At 35.9% G+C, this 17,153-nt stretch overlaps 1 protein-coding gene, 2 long non-coding RNA genes and 1 pseudogene across 3 annotated transcripts; 2 read left to right on the top strand and 2 right to left on the bottom strand.

Annotated features, from left to right (window-relative positions):
- Positions 1-1,489: 1,489 nt before the first annotated feature.
- Positions 1,490-6,781, top strand: LOC110684132 (annotated as a pseudogene).
- LOC110684158 lies at positions 3,126-4,172 on the top strand. Its single transcript, XR_002503742.1, has 2 exons — positions 3,126-3,466; positions 3,949-4,172. It is a non-coding gene; the product is annotated as an uncharacterized LOC110684158 (long non-coding RNA).
- A 340-nt stretch (positions 6,782-7,121) lies between the features above and the next one.
- Positions 7,122-9,491, bottom strand: LOC110684143. The gene is made up of 2 exons (XM_021860554.1): positions 8,922-9,491; positions 7,122-8,427 (listed from the first exon to the last, which is right to left on the bottom strand). Exons 1-2 carry the CDS (start codon positions 9,474-9,476, stop codon positions 7,504-7,506), a joined length of 1,479 nt encoding a protein of 492 aa, XP_021716246.1. The 5' UTR covers positions 9,477-9,491; the 3' UTR covers positions 7,122-7,503.
- Positions 9,492-11,342: 1,851 nt separating this feature from the next.
- On the bottom strand, positions 11,343-14,551 carry LOC110684151. Its single transcript, XR_002503741.1, has 2 exons — positions 14,329-14,551; positions 11,343-12,150 (listed from the first exon to the last, which is right to left on the bottom strand). It is a non-coding gene; the product is annotated as an uncharacterized LOC110684151 (long non-coding RNA).
- Positions 14,552-17,153: the final 2,602 nt, after the last annotated feature.

The following is a 17,153-nucleotide window of genomic DNA, read 5'->3' as shown; positions in this document are numbered from 1 at the left end:
AATCTACCCACAACCAATCATAACAAATCAAAACTCGATACGATTTCACACCATCACACAATATCACATATATAGAACGAATAATGAGCACCAATGAATCAATAATTCACCTCATTCCATCAAATGAACATTTCAAATGCAAAATTCACCTCATTCCATCAAATGAACATTTCAGAGCAGCATAACGCATCTAATTCCACTATTTAATTCCAGATAATATAATAAATTAAAACAATTAAAGTCGAATTAATCTGAACTGCCTTGAAATAATCTGCAAATAATTCTGTCAATGAAATAATTCTGCAAATAATGTCAATTGAAATAATCCGAACCCTAAAAAAATCCAAACTGCCTCGCCGAAATAATTCTGTCAATTGAAACAATCGACGTATTGAACATCGACCCTCAACTCTATAACATTCGGAAAAACAACAAGCCAAGTTCGAATTGAGAAAAAATAAAAAGAACCCAAGTTCGAATTGAACATGAATCAGAAAGAACCTGGATAAACTAAGAGTTCGAGTTGGGACCTCTTCGAGTTGAGTTGAGTTTCGCCCAGCTCTTCAACTTGAGATTCCAAGAAGTCGAATTGAAAAACCGGAATCCGTGCCGTCTTCGACTTGAGTTTTGCCCAGATTTCGACTCTTCAGGAATACCCCATAATCGATGAAGCTAACGGGGTCACTGTGAAAACTCCATAAACACAGCTGGGCAAACCAAGTAAAACACGTCAGAATAATGACGCCACATCACACATACACCAAATGACTTATATGAGGTGTAATGTCGGTTATACCCCCATGAGAAACATAAGCTGTTTCTCATCATGAGAAATGGGGGCCTCCTCGTAAAAATAAAGCACCCTTAAATATATTAAATAAATCATATCCGCTTAATTACTTTAATCTAGTACACGTGCTAAGATACAACTCATATGATTATGCACTATATCGTGTTCTCTAAAAACTTTTCAAACTATCAAGTAGTCACAAAGATTATACATGTCTCTTCGTGTACGATGTATTGGGGTGAATGCAATATGAACCTCACCTAAGTTGAGTGGCAAGTTGAGCTTAGTTTGACCCTAAGGTGAGCTACAAGTAGAGCTTGTGTGTGGTTGTCTTGAGTTCGGGTCAAGCTTAACTTCAAGTTCAAGCTGATCTTGCTGGTGTTGGGTCTTGGCTCGGCTCGGTAATGATCCAATGAACTCCCAATACCCAATTCTAATCTTCTAACTTCTATACCCAGATACAAAACTGAACCGCCCAAGGGTTAACAAGCGAAAATGAAATTACAAAGTTACAGTTAATTGTCTGAAGTTTGGCATGCTTTAAGGTGGTAAATCTGGTAATACTTTTAAATGATTGTTTAATTGTGCATCCGGAGTAGTGTAACCCTAATCTCAATTTGTGTATGTTCTTCATTTGTTTCCGTTACCTCTTCAAAGTTGGCATTACGGTGTGTTTATTGATGGTAATGAAGGGAGATAATGGATGATAAAATAATTGATATTATCTTATGGGAAGATGTTATAATTGGTACTATCCACAATTTCACCCCAATATTATAATTTTCTTCATAAATTTCCGTTATCATCCAAATAACAATACAAAACTTTCATTTGATATCATTCCCTTAGCCATCTTATCCATTGAACTAACTGTTAGTATTACTGATTTACTGGTACATGAAGAAATGACATTGTTAAGGACATTGAAATGAGACCCTTTGCTAGCTAGTTAATTCAGACAAGTGAATTGTTACCACTAATTAAATAGTCCATTAAGGTAAATAAGGGAAGCTTCTTGTGTGTACGTCGTTTTGAAGTTGAACGTGCAACCTAATTACTGTAAAGTAAATTTCGTATATGCAGAATCTTACAGTGTAATTCATGATTCATTAAGCTTGTATCTAGCTCATTTTCATGACTTGAGTTGTTGTGGACAGGACCATATGAGATAAGTACAAGATGGACTATGGTGATGACATTTGTTCTGTTGCCATGGAAACCAGAATTAGTTTTCACTGGAACATCGGTGATGGGAATCAACCCTGAAACAGGAAAATTCTGTAGTCATGTGGTGAGCTCCATCTTCAAGTGAATCAATAAAAAGTTGTGTATTGAAGTACTTGTATGGTATCTCAAAAGTACCTTTATAACTATAAGAACTTGTCTGAAATTGTGTGTTCTGTAGGATTACTGGGATTCTATAAAGGCCAATGACTATTTTTCTACAGAAGGCTTATGGGATGTATTTAGACAGGTATTGACTCTTTGTTAGTCCAACGAACCTTTTCATGTTCTTCTGATCTTTATTAAAGAAAACCACTTTCCTAAAGATGTACAAGACACCAGACTTAGAAACACCTGAATACCAGATATTGAAAAGGACTGCAGACTATGAGGTTAGCTTCTCGCCTTCTCTGCCTGAGTGTATAGGTGATAAACCGCTACTGGTTATGATAGAGGATTGATAGCCCATCCTGAAGAATGAGAATGGAAGAATGAGTATTGATTGGTGTGCTGTCAACATTGATTCATTGACTGTTTATGTGCTATTTTTTTTGTGCCTATTCCATCCCTGGAGCCTCGTCCCTTTTTATTTTTGTTTTCTCCTCTATTCTTCTTTGGCATGGTAGGATATTTCAGACTTTCAGTAACACAAGACTAATGGGACTCAGATGTCACCTTCTTGCTACTGAATCTCCATTGTGAACTTGAAGAGAGTAAATGAAAATACTCACAGCACTGTGGTTTCTTGCAAAATCACAGGTACGAAAGTATGCCCCATTTGTGGTCGTAGAAACTCAGGGTGACAAACTTTCCGGGTCAGCTGGCTTTAATTCTGTTGCTGGGTAAGTTTTAATCCTAATATTCTTTGGCTAGTCCTATCATTTGCTAAATAATGGTCCATAGGGATGTCAGTGGGGCGGGTCTAGTAGGAGACCCGCCCCATCCCCACCCCGATGGGGCAGGGATGGGTCTAGCTTTGGCGGGTCGCGGGGCGGGGATGGGTCTAAAATCCATACCCGCCATGGGTGATGGGGCGGGGGTGGATTTAAAGTAATACCCGCCCCATCCCCGCCCCGCCCCGCCTGACCCACCCCATACCCGCCCCGCCCCGCCCCGCCTGACCAACCCCACACCTGACCCATACCCGCATTATACCCGACCCGTCCCATATAATGCAATAACATATTTCGTTAAATATTATACAGCAAAAAAAAATGTTACTGACTTGATTAAGGAAGTCTCTAGACACTAGACTTCTAGAAGAAAAAAAAAAAAACCATATTCATTTTCATTCTCAACCCTAGCCGACACTATCACTCATTCACTCTCCTCTCCTCTCCTCTCCTCTCAAGCTCTATCAATCAGACAATCACCACCTCTGAATCTCGCCGCTGAGTTGTGCGCTGATCAACACTCCGATCTACATAATCCCTACCTCTTCCTATATAATCGGTACTATCTCAATCTCTCTTACTCGTTTTTTTTATTTATTTTAATTTCCCAATTATTTTTTCCCCAATTATTGATGAAAAAGAATTTGACAAATCAACTAAGAAATTGATTAGCCATAATTCTGTCCTAGATTCTAACTAATCTATTTCTGAATGTTTAATTTGACTCTAATTCGTCTGATACTTTGAATTGTTTGGTGTTATGATTTATGAGTTACTACAAATTTTAGTTTATAGGATATACATGTTGCTAATTTGCTACTCCGAGTATAATGTAATTACTTGTACTTTTGAGTTGCATGATATTGATATTAGTTTAGAAAATGTTTTGATAATTTCATTTAATTTGAAGTTCTGGACAGAGGGCATACTTTTATTTTTATTACCCTTGTTCTGGTCTCTTTAATTGTGGGTGGTTATAAATCTTATTTAATTAATAATATTATTATTATTTTTTTTAATTAAGTCACATTGAATTTTCAGATTGTAGAGAATACAAGGATGATGAATATGCTAAATTGGTGGGAGAATTAGTGGAAGAATTTGAAACATGAGATATCGATTCCAGTACAAGTGAAGTTTGCACTACACAGAATAATTGAAGGCTTAGAGTTATTATTATGTATTTTTAATATTTGGACTTTAGACAATTTAGAGTTACATTTATTTGTTTAGAGTGTATTATATTAGTTACTGTGTTTTTTTTTTTAATTATGTTAAGTATGTACTGCTAATTTTTTTTATTTTTTATTTGAGCTGTTAACTGTAGGCCTGTAGACTGTAGTACATATTTTTTTTATTTTTTTTATAATGGTTTAAATATGTTATTTGTGGTGGATTTAAGGTGGGGAGTTGGCGGGTACGGGGCGGGGATTACGTGGGGTTGAGACGGGGATGGATATCCACGTGGTGATGGGGCGGGGGTGGTTTTGGAGTTGGACCCGCCGGGGCGGGGATGGGGATAATTTTCAGACCCGCCGTGGGGATGGGGACGGGGATGGGGATGGAAATGTGAGGCGGGGATGGGGATGGGAATGCAAAAACCCGCCCCGCCCCGCCCCGTTGACATCCCTAATGGTCCACATTTCCACAATGAGAGGCAATGACAAATTTTCTTAACTACAGTTACATATTTGGAAAGAACTCCAAGGCAGAGAAAATACCCATGACTACCCCTGTCTTCACTGAGACCAAGGATGCTGGGAGTCAAATGTAGCTGTTTAGATAGTCCTTCCTCAAGACAAAGACCTTGACAGGTGAGTCTTGGGCTTCCTTGAAATTGACTTGACTCCCTTAATGCCAGAATGTTGGTTGAAGTGCAAACTTTAAAAACGTTAAGAAAATTTCATATCGAATCAGCATTAGTCAGTTAGTATCTAGCAACAAATCACACCTCACATTTACCGTTTCTGATTCATTTACATTTTAGAACTTGCTTGTACAGTGCTGGTTTATATGGCTAACTTGAGCCGGTGTATTTCCATTAGTTTGCCTGACCCTAATCAAGAGACAATCAGCCAGAGAAAGGTGGAAGGAGGTATTGCTGCTGCATTGAAATTTAGCGGAAACCAACAGAAGATATCGTCAAACAAAAAGAAAGAGAACTTCGCGATAGTCTTGTAAGAGATGGTCTCAGACCAAGAAAAGGGTGCATGCTTGCTTGCTACAATGATCCTGGCCGAACATGGGAGTTCGTTATGGTAAGAAGCTAATTTACATAATGTGAATTCAGCTTTTTTGTGAAGTGATTTCTTTACATATGTTCTTTTCTTCTGCTGTTGTGTCCATGTTGTAGAGGAATGAGGTGCTGATATGGCTTGAAGACTTCAGTTTAGACTAGTAATACTAGTAATTCAAGCTCTTGGAGTAGAAATTCTGATCATTTTCTCAAAGTCGCTTTTCGAAAGTAAAATCTTTGAAAAATCTATATGAGTTAGCCATGATTGATAGACCAAAAGGATTATTCATGATACCCTTGGCAAATGGTGATGTATATATGGATTATATGAAAATGAAAATTAAGATGTATATTCAATTTTTTTTTTATTTTTCCCAGTTTCTGTTTTTTGACCCTTCATTTATTAATTATTTTTGGCATTTGACTCATTGACTTTGCCTCCCTTCATTAGCTCATTGATTGAGAGTACGCTCTTCATCCAATCAGGAGGTACTAAACTATGCACTTCATCGAATCAGAGGTGCTTAACTAGGACGGAGTTCGGTAGCATGTTCATTTAATTTGTGCAATATAGCTGTGCCCCCATATGACCATATAATCAAGACTCAAGCACACTAACTTGGCTCGAGCCATCTCAGATATATAGCTTGTTTCGGACTAAGGGATAGTGTCCAAATTCATAACAATGGACTAGGTCAGTTTGACCTGAACTTGTTTATGAATGGGCGAAAAATCTGCTTGAACACAGTTGTGACACAATTGGGGAAGGCAGCTGAGCTCATGCTGAACTATGCAGGAAAGAAAATTGCTGCAGAATGCCTAAACAGATACTGTACTACTTATATAAATAATAAAGAATTCAATACATACAATCCAATTTCTAATGGAAGATAGTTTGCCAAACTGCTTGCAACTTGAAGATGGAAGCATATAGCTGCAGACCAACATAGTCTTTTGTTATCGAGAAGGATGGTTGATTCACATCTCTTGAATCAGCTCATTGTAATAGAGATCATCTGTGGGGTTCTTTTTTTTTTTTTTTTTTTTCCAACATGAAGCTATTAATAAATCATTGAAGTACGACCCTTTCAGCTGATGCCCAAAAATCAGGTCTCAATTACCTACTATTACTTCAACAATCTAAATCAGTAGCAAAGGAGAAAAAGATAATGCATTATGATAAATTCAATATTACCCAGAGTATGTAATCTGGTACCAATTAGGCAAGTCAACATTTAATCATGGCTTAAGCAAGCAACAGACAGTGGAGACAACCTTTCACTGAGTGATAATGGGGGATCACAAGGACTGGCAACAGAGTAAATAAGTGTTGTAGCCCATATCCCATAAGTCGGGAACCAATAATGAAAGTTACAAAGAATTTCAGAGATCATATATACGAAGTATATAGAGACTAACCCTATGTTTGGACAGATGGAATTGGAGGGAAAGGGGAGAGAAAGGGAGGGAGTTAGTTTCCAGTGTTTGGGAAAAGATTTGGGAAAGGAAGCTGAGGGAAAGGGAGGGATCCACTTTCTCTACCTCTTTAATAAGTTCAATACCTCCAAATTTGGAGAGATTTGTAGGGAATATGGACCTCACATTTCCCCTCCCTTTCTCTTCCCTTCCCTTCCTCCTATGTCCTTCCCCTTCGTTTCCCTCCTTGTTTGCTATCCAAACATAGTGTAAAGAAGCAAAGAAGGTACAGAATCAGCTAAATGGCAGAATCACACAAGTCAACTAACAACCATTATATGAGACTTCACAGGATATGGTAAACCATTATATGAGACTTCACAGGATATGGTAGATTGGTAGTCACTACAACGACAACACTGAGTATACCAGACACCAGTATAATGTACTCAAGAGGTACAAACAAGATTGAAGAAATAGGCACTCCGGATAAAGAAATTAACACAGATCACGAATGAATTGACTATGAAAACCATTTACTTGAGACTTTGAGAGAACTGAAAGTGAACGATCAAATTAAAAGTCAGGCAAATCTTGTCGACATAAGAAGAAAAAATGACAGGCTGAAAGCACAGACAACTCACAATTGTAATGTAATCTTTTCCCCAACCTCATATTCATGATGGTTGATACAAACTAGACATTTTAGAGATCAACAAGTGGTGAGGAGAATTATCTACCTATAACAAAGATATTCTTACAGCCAAGAAGAAAAACAAAACTACTATGTTTCCATAGAATAGTGAAAACAACTATGAATCTAGTCCATTAGATAGTACTTCCTGAAGCATAATGGAGGAGAGTATGACCTCCAAGAATTTAAGTCTAATATGCCACCTTCATCGGCAATCAAACAACAGAAACACATCATACACCTGAGCTTCTCAATCAAGTATATTGATGTGAACACAAGAGAGAGCCATCATGAACCTGGTCCATGGAGTATCCTCACCCATGACATCACCTTCCACATCTTCTTGAATGATTTCATTGTCCTCGCCTTCGCCATCATCAACAATTTCTCCACCATTATCCTCCTCTTCCTCCTCTTGCTCTTCTCCTTCTTCTTCTTCTTCTTCTTCTTCTTCTTCTTCTTCTCCTTCTTCGGGCATGATCAGGTGCTCTTCTAGTCCATTATAGTATTCAAGTTGAGCACCAGGCCATGGATAATAAACTGGGCTCAAATCTTCAGGGTCTCGTTTTTCGTAGCTAGTGTGACAAAAGTATATCACTTTTCTGAACTTCTGATATGACTTACACACCGATTTAGGAATCTTCACATCATGTTCCAAAACATCAGCCTTGAAGACACGAATCACTATAGCAGCCTCTTCTCTAATCATTATTATTTTAGAAATTCTCTCGATGAAACTTTCCCAACGAACTGTTAGTGGGTCCAAAAGAATCTCCAGTCCACTCCTTGCCTCATAATATTCAGTCTTCAAGTATTGTGGTAGCCATGGGCAGCAAATGTGAATTAAGGTGTGTTCATCATCAACCAGACCACTTTCAGATCGTACATCCCTGGCAAATGTATAATAGCCATGTGCTTCAAACAATGACACCTCAGCCAACAGATTGTCTTCATGAGATCCAGTATCAATTGAATGAACTCTCTGAAAAACAGGAATGCGTCTCCAATGTGGCCGGTATCTCCTTTCACCATTTTCCCCACCAACACTTTCAATCCTCTCTTCTTCTTCTTGGCCTTCTCCTTCACTAGAGCCGCGGCTATGAAGTTCAGATGATGACGATGACGAGGAGGACGAGGACATCTCGTATGGCACCGAGTACGAGTCTGATGATGGCTGAAAATTTCATCAATTACGATTAGATCCATTGATATTATGATATATATCTAATTCGGAGTATCTTATAACGAGCATATTATCGCAAAGAAGCCATAGACTGCATATTCCAGCACTTTAAAAACAATCATTCAGTTGTGATGGTCTAATTAACATACATGGCCTGGTCTAATCACAATATCAGCAAATAACAATTGCATAAAACAATAACAATTTGCTGTTATTGTATGCAATTGTGTTATGGTCTAATCACAATAACAGCAAATAATTGCATAAAACATCACAATTTGCAACCCTAACTCTTAACTAAATCACCTAAGCTCCATAATTAACTTTAGTTAGTGACCAAAACTCCAGTTATTTGTCGAAAATAATAATGATTAGACACGCATTCACCAGCACAAAATCACAGAACATGTAAATTGAAGACATTAATTAATAATTACTTTTTCACAATTAAATTAAAAGCTAACAAAACAGAAAGATTTACATACCGGACCAGCGGCAGAACTTGAAGCACGAAACCGAGTCGCAGAACTGCTTCTAATAACAACAGCAAACTTCTGGAATCCATTAGTGATACTCTTCGGCAAAGTAACACGAGCAGTAGTGTCGTTCTCAGCCTTGTTACATTCCTCAATTACTCTCTTCGGACTCTGAATCTTACGTGAGAAGCCTTCGTTCCAACGCTCACTCTCTATTTTCTTCTTGAAGCTTCCACAGAGAGAAGAAGTACAACGGAATTGCGCCGAAAACGGATGCCGGTTCTGGTGAATGAGGAGCTTAACCTGATTGTTCAGATCTACATTTGCGAGTTGAAGGTTCGTCTTCTCCTGACAAAGAGTTTCCACTTCTTCAATGAACTTGCGTAGCTGATGGAGATGGAGGCAGAAAGCGTAGCGGTTGACGAGGTCTTTGTGCGCAATCATCATGACAGAGAGAATTTTGGCTGCTGTTGCTGATTTTGTGCTTTTGGTTGAGTTTCCGTTGGAAGTGAAGATATCAGCAGCCATAGAAGGTCTGCATTGTTCTGAAAGTGAGATCACCATTGACGAATTGCTTGATTCTTGCTGCATTTTCAAAGCTGTCACCGAAAATCATGAAAAACAGAGCATACTTTAGTCTCGGTTCAATCCTTAGGGTTTTCTACAATGCGAAAGCTCTAATTACCAAAAGCGATCTAAATTTAAAAGTTTAGAGGTGTTTTGATGGACAGAATACACGAATTCGAATTCCGCTGGAAAATCACAGCATATTCAACAATTGTAATCGCGAAACGTTTCTAATTTCCGATAAATTTCAGCGACAACAATTTAAGTTCATCAAAAACGTGAGTAATTAGTAGTAGTAGACATGATTTTCATGTAATTAGACTTCGAATTTCAGATTAAATCAACGAAAAATCGCAAACTAATAGAAGTAATTAAGAAATTGAGGTACACATTCAGTAGCAAATTCTTCGAATATGAACGAAAATAAACAAAGAAAAATGATTAGAAGTGATTATATGATCACTTACAGGTGAAATCCTAGCTTGAAAACTTCGAATTTCGATTGGCTTCCGAAGCTCTGAAAGAGGCGGAGTTTAGAGAGAAGAAGAGAGAGAAAGTAAGAATTGAGAATGGCTGTAAGAGAGAGAGAGAGAGGCGGGAAACAAAAATCTGAAAAATGAAATATGAAGTGGAAAGAATTTGAAATATATATATATATAGGTTGTAAATTTGTTATACGAGCATGATATTGATATTAAGTTTTGATCAAAACTTGAATGAGAATTGACGGTTGGTTGATTATGCTGAGCGTAACCAATTCCATGTTCCCTGAAATTACTATATTGGCCCTGCTTCTAAACTTAATTTTGTTTTCATTAAAAACAATTCTCATAAGAATATTAGTTGCTTTTTCAAAAAAAAAAAAAAAAATATATATATATATAGTTATTACATTGTTTTTCTGAAAACATTTTTCAATGAAAAATTTTCCTTCACTGAAGTCAATAGAGGAGAATAGTCTTATAGAGAAAGGAAAGAATGAAGTAAAAGGGAAAGAATAAGTTTTGTACCCGAGATGCTCAGTTTAGTGTTCTTCTTATTAAAAATAAATCGCTTAGCATATTATCAAATGTATTACATGGGCACGCATATTAAATCTTAGGGTCCATATTGAATGTATTATCATAATATTAATGTTAATATTATCTAAAATTGTGAATCTTTTTAATAAATTGTTTTAGTGCTCGCATTTATTTCTCATTATGCATATATATTTTCAAAAAGTGTGGGCAAGCTTTTCAACTTAATACAATACTCCGTATATGTTTGTATAATTGTATGTGTAAACTTGTACGTTTGTTTATAATTAACACTATCAATAATTCAAGAATACTCAAACATAGGAACTCTTGAAGTAACCTATAATTTAAAATTGTTAATAAACCCTGTACAATAGATGGTGGTTTTGACGCGCTCTCTCTCTAAATTAATGGGTGTTTTTCTTCATACAGTAATAGAATTTTTTATTTTTATTCTTAAATTTCTTTTTAAGGATAATAGTATATTGGATAGTAATTTTAAAAAAATTTAAATTATTAAGTTGCCTATTACCTTGAGATAGTTTTTGAAATTGATATGGCTGTTATTTTTGGAAGTGTTTTTGAAGGATTTTTTTTTTTTTTTTTTAAATGTAGGTTTGATATTGAGGAAACTTCACCAAATAATGCCAAGTGTCTCTAGTTTGACATAGCTTTAGTATATACTATATAGTAATAGATAGATAAAACACAGAACATTTTGTCATAAGTTATAAGTCATATAGCCATTGTCAAGGAGGGGCACCATGTGAAAAGTTGCATCTTTCACAGCACGGGTTATAATCAAATAGAGGTACTTAGGTAATAGAAATTGAGAGCCAAAATATAAGAATGAGGATGTTGAGACTTGAGAGCCAAAATGCATAGTTATTACACCGCCAATGGCACTTTATTATTGTTATGAATGAGCTAATGAATATACCCAATTCACTAGAAAATAAGACAAACACGTGTAAAATATAATCAACCATTTCAAGGTCACAATAAACACACAAACACCAAAACAATTACTCCAGACTAATGTCCAAATATTCTAGAAAATTCTGAAACTCGAATAAAAAAAATTATTTGAAAGTTTTAGCAGCAACACTACAACCTCTGCACCAAGTGCTTCATCTTCAACATTAGAATTGCAAAATTACACCTCAAAACTGTAGAGTAGTTTGAGCAGATTGGGAACCATATAACCTGAACAATCCATCATTTCATCTCTTCAGTCTCACTTGTTAAACTACACAGCCACAAGGTATGAGCGTTGATCATATTTACAATCCTTACTAAGAACACACTTATCCAACCAGTACCTTTTCCAACTCTTATTACACAAGAACAATGATCACCTAAAATATTCCAATATTCAGAAGAATACCAACCTAACAGAACTACCAAGCAATAGGCTATAGGCAAATGGGTTCCAATATCTCGCAGCACCATGTATAATGTCAAAAATTTTAACATGCTACTAGAACTAAACAAAATTCAAGTCTATACAGGACATATCACAAAAAGAGCCTCAAGAGATCCGTGTTCTTCCCGCAGACAACTCATCAAGTTTTTAGTGCTTATTGTCCTTGGGAGTTTCCTTCTCATGAACCTGTCCTTCCACTTGCTTAGGTTTAACTTTCGCTCCTGCCCTACAAATATAAATAGTTACACATCAGTCAAACTAAAAGATAAAGAGTATAACTGTTAAACTAATTCAAAACATGCTTTATACTTTGCATTAACAGCTACTTAGTGCATTGAATAAATTCATCAGGCAATAGATATAGAGTGGCTGATTAGATACCTCTAAGTCACATAGACTATCCTAACCAAAGTACGAGTACTACTCAAGAGCCAATTATATCACCCAGATACATCATTACTCATGAGACATGAGACCATACAAATCATTATAGATATACAGAGAAAACACGCTGAAGATATCCATGTCTGACCTTGCCTGCATATACCTAATCTATGTATGTTGGTCCAGCATAGCAGATCCTTCTAAAGTTCTAATGTAATTAACTGACTAAATTGGTAGAACTTTCTTTTCTTTAAACCCGTAAAATTCTCGACATTATCATCTATTGAAAACCAAGAATATCCTAATGTTTCTCAAACAATCAGGCATTCACTTTAACCACCAAACTAATTAACACAATGGTTCTACCTTCCATGAATATAGTACGCCCAAGATCATAACCAGAGAGACCATTTTAGCAGGAGGAGACAAAGTGACTGATTTATGTCTACCAAATATTGAGCAGTTAATCAAACTAAAACTTTTATACGAAATTTCATAGGAATCAATCAATAGGTAACAGAATTCTGTCATAGCCTTATTATTATTAGGCAGGGCACAAATTTGTGCAATATTATAGTTGTCATGTTAACATAATTAAGGGTATTCATTCATATGTGAGACTTTAACATCTCAAAGTATCAAATTCATCAAGATATTGACAACAGCCAGTGCATTAATGCTCTTTCATAAGATATTAGCGGATTGGCCTTCCATGTTTTACTAATGTCTTGAATGTCTGCACAGTATTACAACTCTATTCTCTGCTAAATGCACCAGTGCCTCACAGTTTGACCTAATCATTTCCAAGTAAGAACTAAATGCAAAGCTTTGAGGCAGACCCCTAAGTCCATAACACAGGTAAACAATGAAACAACGGAGCAGTGTCATTGACTCACATCTCAGCCTGTATTCACCTTTTTCATCGAAGCACCAAACAAATGTAAATTAGGTTTATCAAACGTTTAACATTTAGAAAAGGCATTAAAAATTTTGATCAATAAGAACAACTTTTGCGACTCAAAAAAAACCATCAGCCAAGCGTTTCACCAACAGATAATGAGTTCGGTCAACGCAATGTCTCGAGAAGTCCATAACTCCATATGTACGCAACCCTACATCTAAATACAAAGGTATATATACACTCTAATAAGCTTCAGTTAAAAAAGAGACCAAATTTCTAGTAAATCCACAAAACATGAATCCATTTGGTAACCACTATACTTCCACTATCCATTACTTGTCACAATAGTCACAAAACATACAATAGATTTTATAAATTTAACCTAATTGCAATAATTCTCTCAGAATTGAATAATTAAATTGAATAATTATTGAATATCCTATACCTTCTCTAGTTATATTGAATAATTAAATTGCTAATAATGTATTCAATATCTTAATCATATACATCAAGAAGCTTGACAAAGAAACTAATTCATCGACAATCGTGATATAATATAACAAAGAAAAAGATGCTTATAGAATCACAATACAAATAAATAATTCAAAACTAAATTGAATTACTAAACTCTCAATGATACACTACATTGACACAAACGAATCAAATCCTAACACTTGACTGGTAAAATTGAATAATTGAATTGCTGATAAAGTATTTCAATTTCATAATTGAATGAATCAAAAAGCTTAACAATAACAGAAAATTGATAAAGAACACGAAAATTAAATGAGAAGATCATATTCAATATTTATAACTATATACATCAAGAAGCTTAACAATAAAGAAACTAATTCATCATCAAGCTCGTAAGATAGGAATTCAAACGAACAAACTTAAGCCATGAATTAATTTTAAATAATCAAAACCTAATTGTAACACTTCTCAAATTAAATCAAATCCTAACACTTTGATAGTGAAATTGAACAACTAAATTGCTGATAAAATATTTCAATTTCATAATTAAATGAATCAAAAAGCTTAACAAACACAGAAATTGATAAAGGACACGAAAATCAAATGCGAAGAAATGGAAAGTAGAAAGAGAGAAAGAGGAGGTACTTAGAAGAAGAGGAGAGAGATTCTTCTTCGATCCAATTACGAATTTGGCGGACGTCACGGCGGAAGATGGCGGTGGAACTCTTGACGTCGCTACGGAGTTGAAGTATGGCGGCGCTAACACCAGCCACTGTCGTCAATGCCATTTTTCAGTTGTTTTACCACGTTGTGCTTTCCTTTCTCGCGTTTTTGTGTAAGGCTAGTAGAGTCCAAAATGCTATGGTCCAAGATGTTAATGGATCTTTGGATGCCCCAAAATTTTATTGTCCAAGATTTTCCGCGGAAGGAAAATGACCGAAAATGTTATGGGCCTTTTTTGGGTCACAAGAAGTATAATGTGTCCATACAAGTCAAAAGGTGCAATGAGAGTATGAGACCGTTGAGATGCATAACAAGGGTTGTTGTATGCACATAACATAAGCCCTATGCAATCGATTGATAATTGGAATAAGAAGTTTAGACTAAAATTATTTGTTTGGGATGTAGCCTTGGACACAAGCTAGAGAAAAAAGAAATAACATGAGACAACCTCTCGAATGATCAAAATTGAGATATATTGACCATGGCGAAGATATGGTCAAAATTGATGTCGGGTTATATAAAGCACCCACACAAGTTGAAAGACGTAATGAAGGGCACTTGCGAGTTTTGGGAACACACATAACTTAGTGTAGCCTAAACATGCTGAAATCCAAGAGATAATAAGATGGGCCCGAACTGACATCTCGAAACGGCCAAAATTAAAGTCTATAATCCATTGTTTCAGAGAGTCATGAGGGCATATAATAGTTGTAAAATGAAACAAAAACTTTGTGGGTGAGTCATTGAGTAACCCATAGTGCTTTGATAATTCTTCATGTGCAACCAAGGAGTATAAGGCCTTTTTTGAGGGTTTACAGCCCCGTGTTTATCTAATCAATAATTAGAATTATATTCATTTACAATCCTCTAGTTATTCTCAACTATTAAGCACATACAATGCACAATAACATATGATTGAAAATTAGTTGACTTCTAACTAAGCAATCACATGTATCTCATACAATGCACAATAACACATGCTTGAAAATTAGTTGAATTCTAACACATGGTCGAGTATTCTAATAGAAGTATACAGTTTGTGGGCAGTTAGTGTCTTTTGCAAGAAATACTTCGTTTATTTGTAGACATTTTGAAATGGTGCCAAAAGTGCCAAACGCATCACCCTCTATGAATCTGCAATATTTGGGGGAACATGCCTATATTAATTTGTTATAAAATTAAGGAAAATTTTTAAATTACCACCCAAAAATGTATCCATTTTCAAAATAACCACCCGTTTAATTTTTTTTTTAAATTACCACCCCTTAAAATAAATAAATCGCTCAGATTACCACCTATTTCAAAATTCCGGTGGGTGTTTCCGTCTGTGAGCCCCACCTACCTTATTTCCCTCCTTTTTTTGTTCATTTATCTCGACTTCACTCTCTCTCTCTATGCTATTGAACTCAACCAAACCCCTTCCTCATTCAATTTCTTCATTAGTTTTCTAAACAATCCACTTTCTTCTCCCTCTTTCTTCATAAATTACTACAACCCACCTCTTCTATCCATCGTCACCATTGTCAACCCATATCTCTAGAGAAATCAACAACTCTATGAATCTCCTCCTCTTTCTCTTTCTCTCTCTCTTCTTCAATCAATTACAAACTCACTTGAAAATTTCAGAGTTTTGTACATGCATCAAATCCATTGTTGGTTGAATTAATTTAATAATCTTATCAAACCAACAAATCAAAACCCTAAAAAACAACAAATTTTTTAAAAAAAAAATTAAAGAGTGCAACCTTGGAATGAGCAGAGGAAGCGGCAACGTGGGGTTTCGTGAGGAAACGGCAACGTGGGTAGGGGTTTTGTGTGAAAGCGGCGACGTGGGGGCTAGGTGGGGTTTCGCAAGCAAGGGTTGGGCTTGGTGAGGTTCGCTGGCAGGTGGTTGATGTGGTGGGGTGGCAGAAGATGGGGGAGCTGCTAGGGGCTGGGGTAAGGGAATTCTAAAACCCCAATTCAATTAAAATAGGAACCCTAATTTAAGAAAACCCCTGATTCAATGAAGCATGAACCCTAATTTCATAAAACCCCCAATTCTACCTATTTACCCCAATTATAGTGGAATTTATTGAAGGAAATGCGAATTGAAGTTGGGAGCTATTTAAAGAGAAAAATCGGGGGGGGGGGGAGGGATAAGTCAAAAGGGTCAAAATAGCGGTTAGTAGCCGTTAGGTGGGGCTCACAGATGGAAAACCCACCGAAATTTTGAAATGGGTGGTAATCTGAGCGATTATTTATATTAAGGGGTGATAATTTAAAAAAAAAAATTAAACGGATGGTTATTTTGAAAATGGATACATTTTTGGATGGTAATTTAAAAATTTCCTAAAATTAAGTAAGTTGTTAAAAAATTAATGAATAATTGCATGTTTGTAAAAATTAAAACGATTGAATATCAATGATGTATTTATTAAGACGAATTAAATTATACCCAACTTGACTAGATTTATTCTTATATTTGACAAATATATAGAAAATTGCATCAACATGCGGATAGTGAGAAAAATCCAAATGCACAAAACATTAAAAAGAAGAAGAAGAAGAAGAAGAAGAAGAAGAGAAGAAGGGAGTATGTAAATAAGTTAGGCAAGTGATATAGGTTAACCAATTTTATACATTTTTGTAAGATAATATGTATAGCATAATTCTTGTATGATCGCATTTAGTTCTATTTTTTTTAATTAATTAGTTGCATGCAATAACATGTAGCCTAGCTAGATTAGAGAGGTATAGTCATAATA

This window comes from Chenopodium quinoa, unplaced genomic scaffold, assembly GCF_001683475.1.
Source record: "Chenopodium quinoa cultivar QQ74 unplaced genomic scaffold, ASM168347v1, whole genome shotgun sequence".
NCBI classification, from domain to species: Eukaryota; Viridiplantae; Streptophyta; class Magnoliopsida; order Caryophyllales; family Amaranthaceae; genus Chenopodium; species Chenopodium quinoa.
The sequence above is the reverse complement of the archived record's forward strand: the minus strand, read 5'-3'. Positions and strand labels throughout refer to the sequence as shown.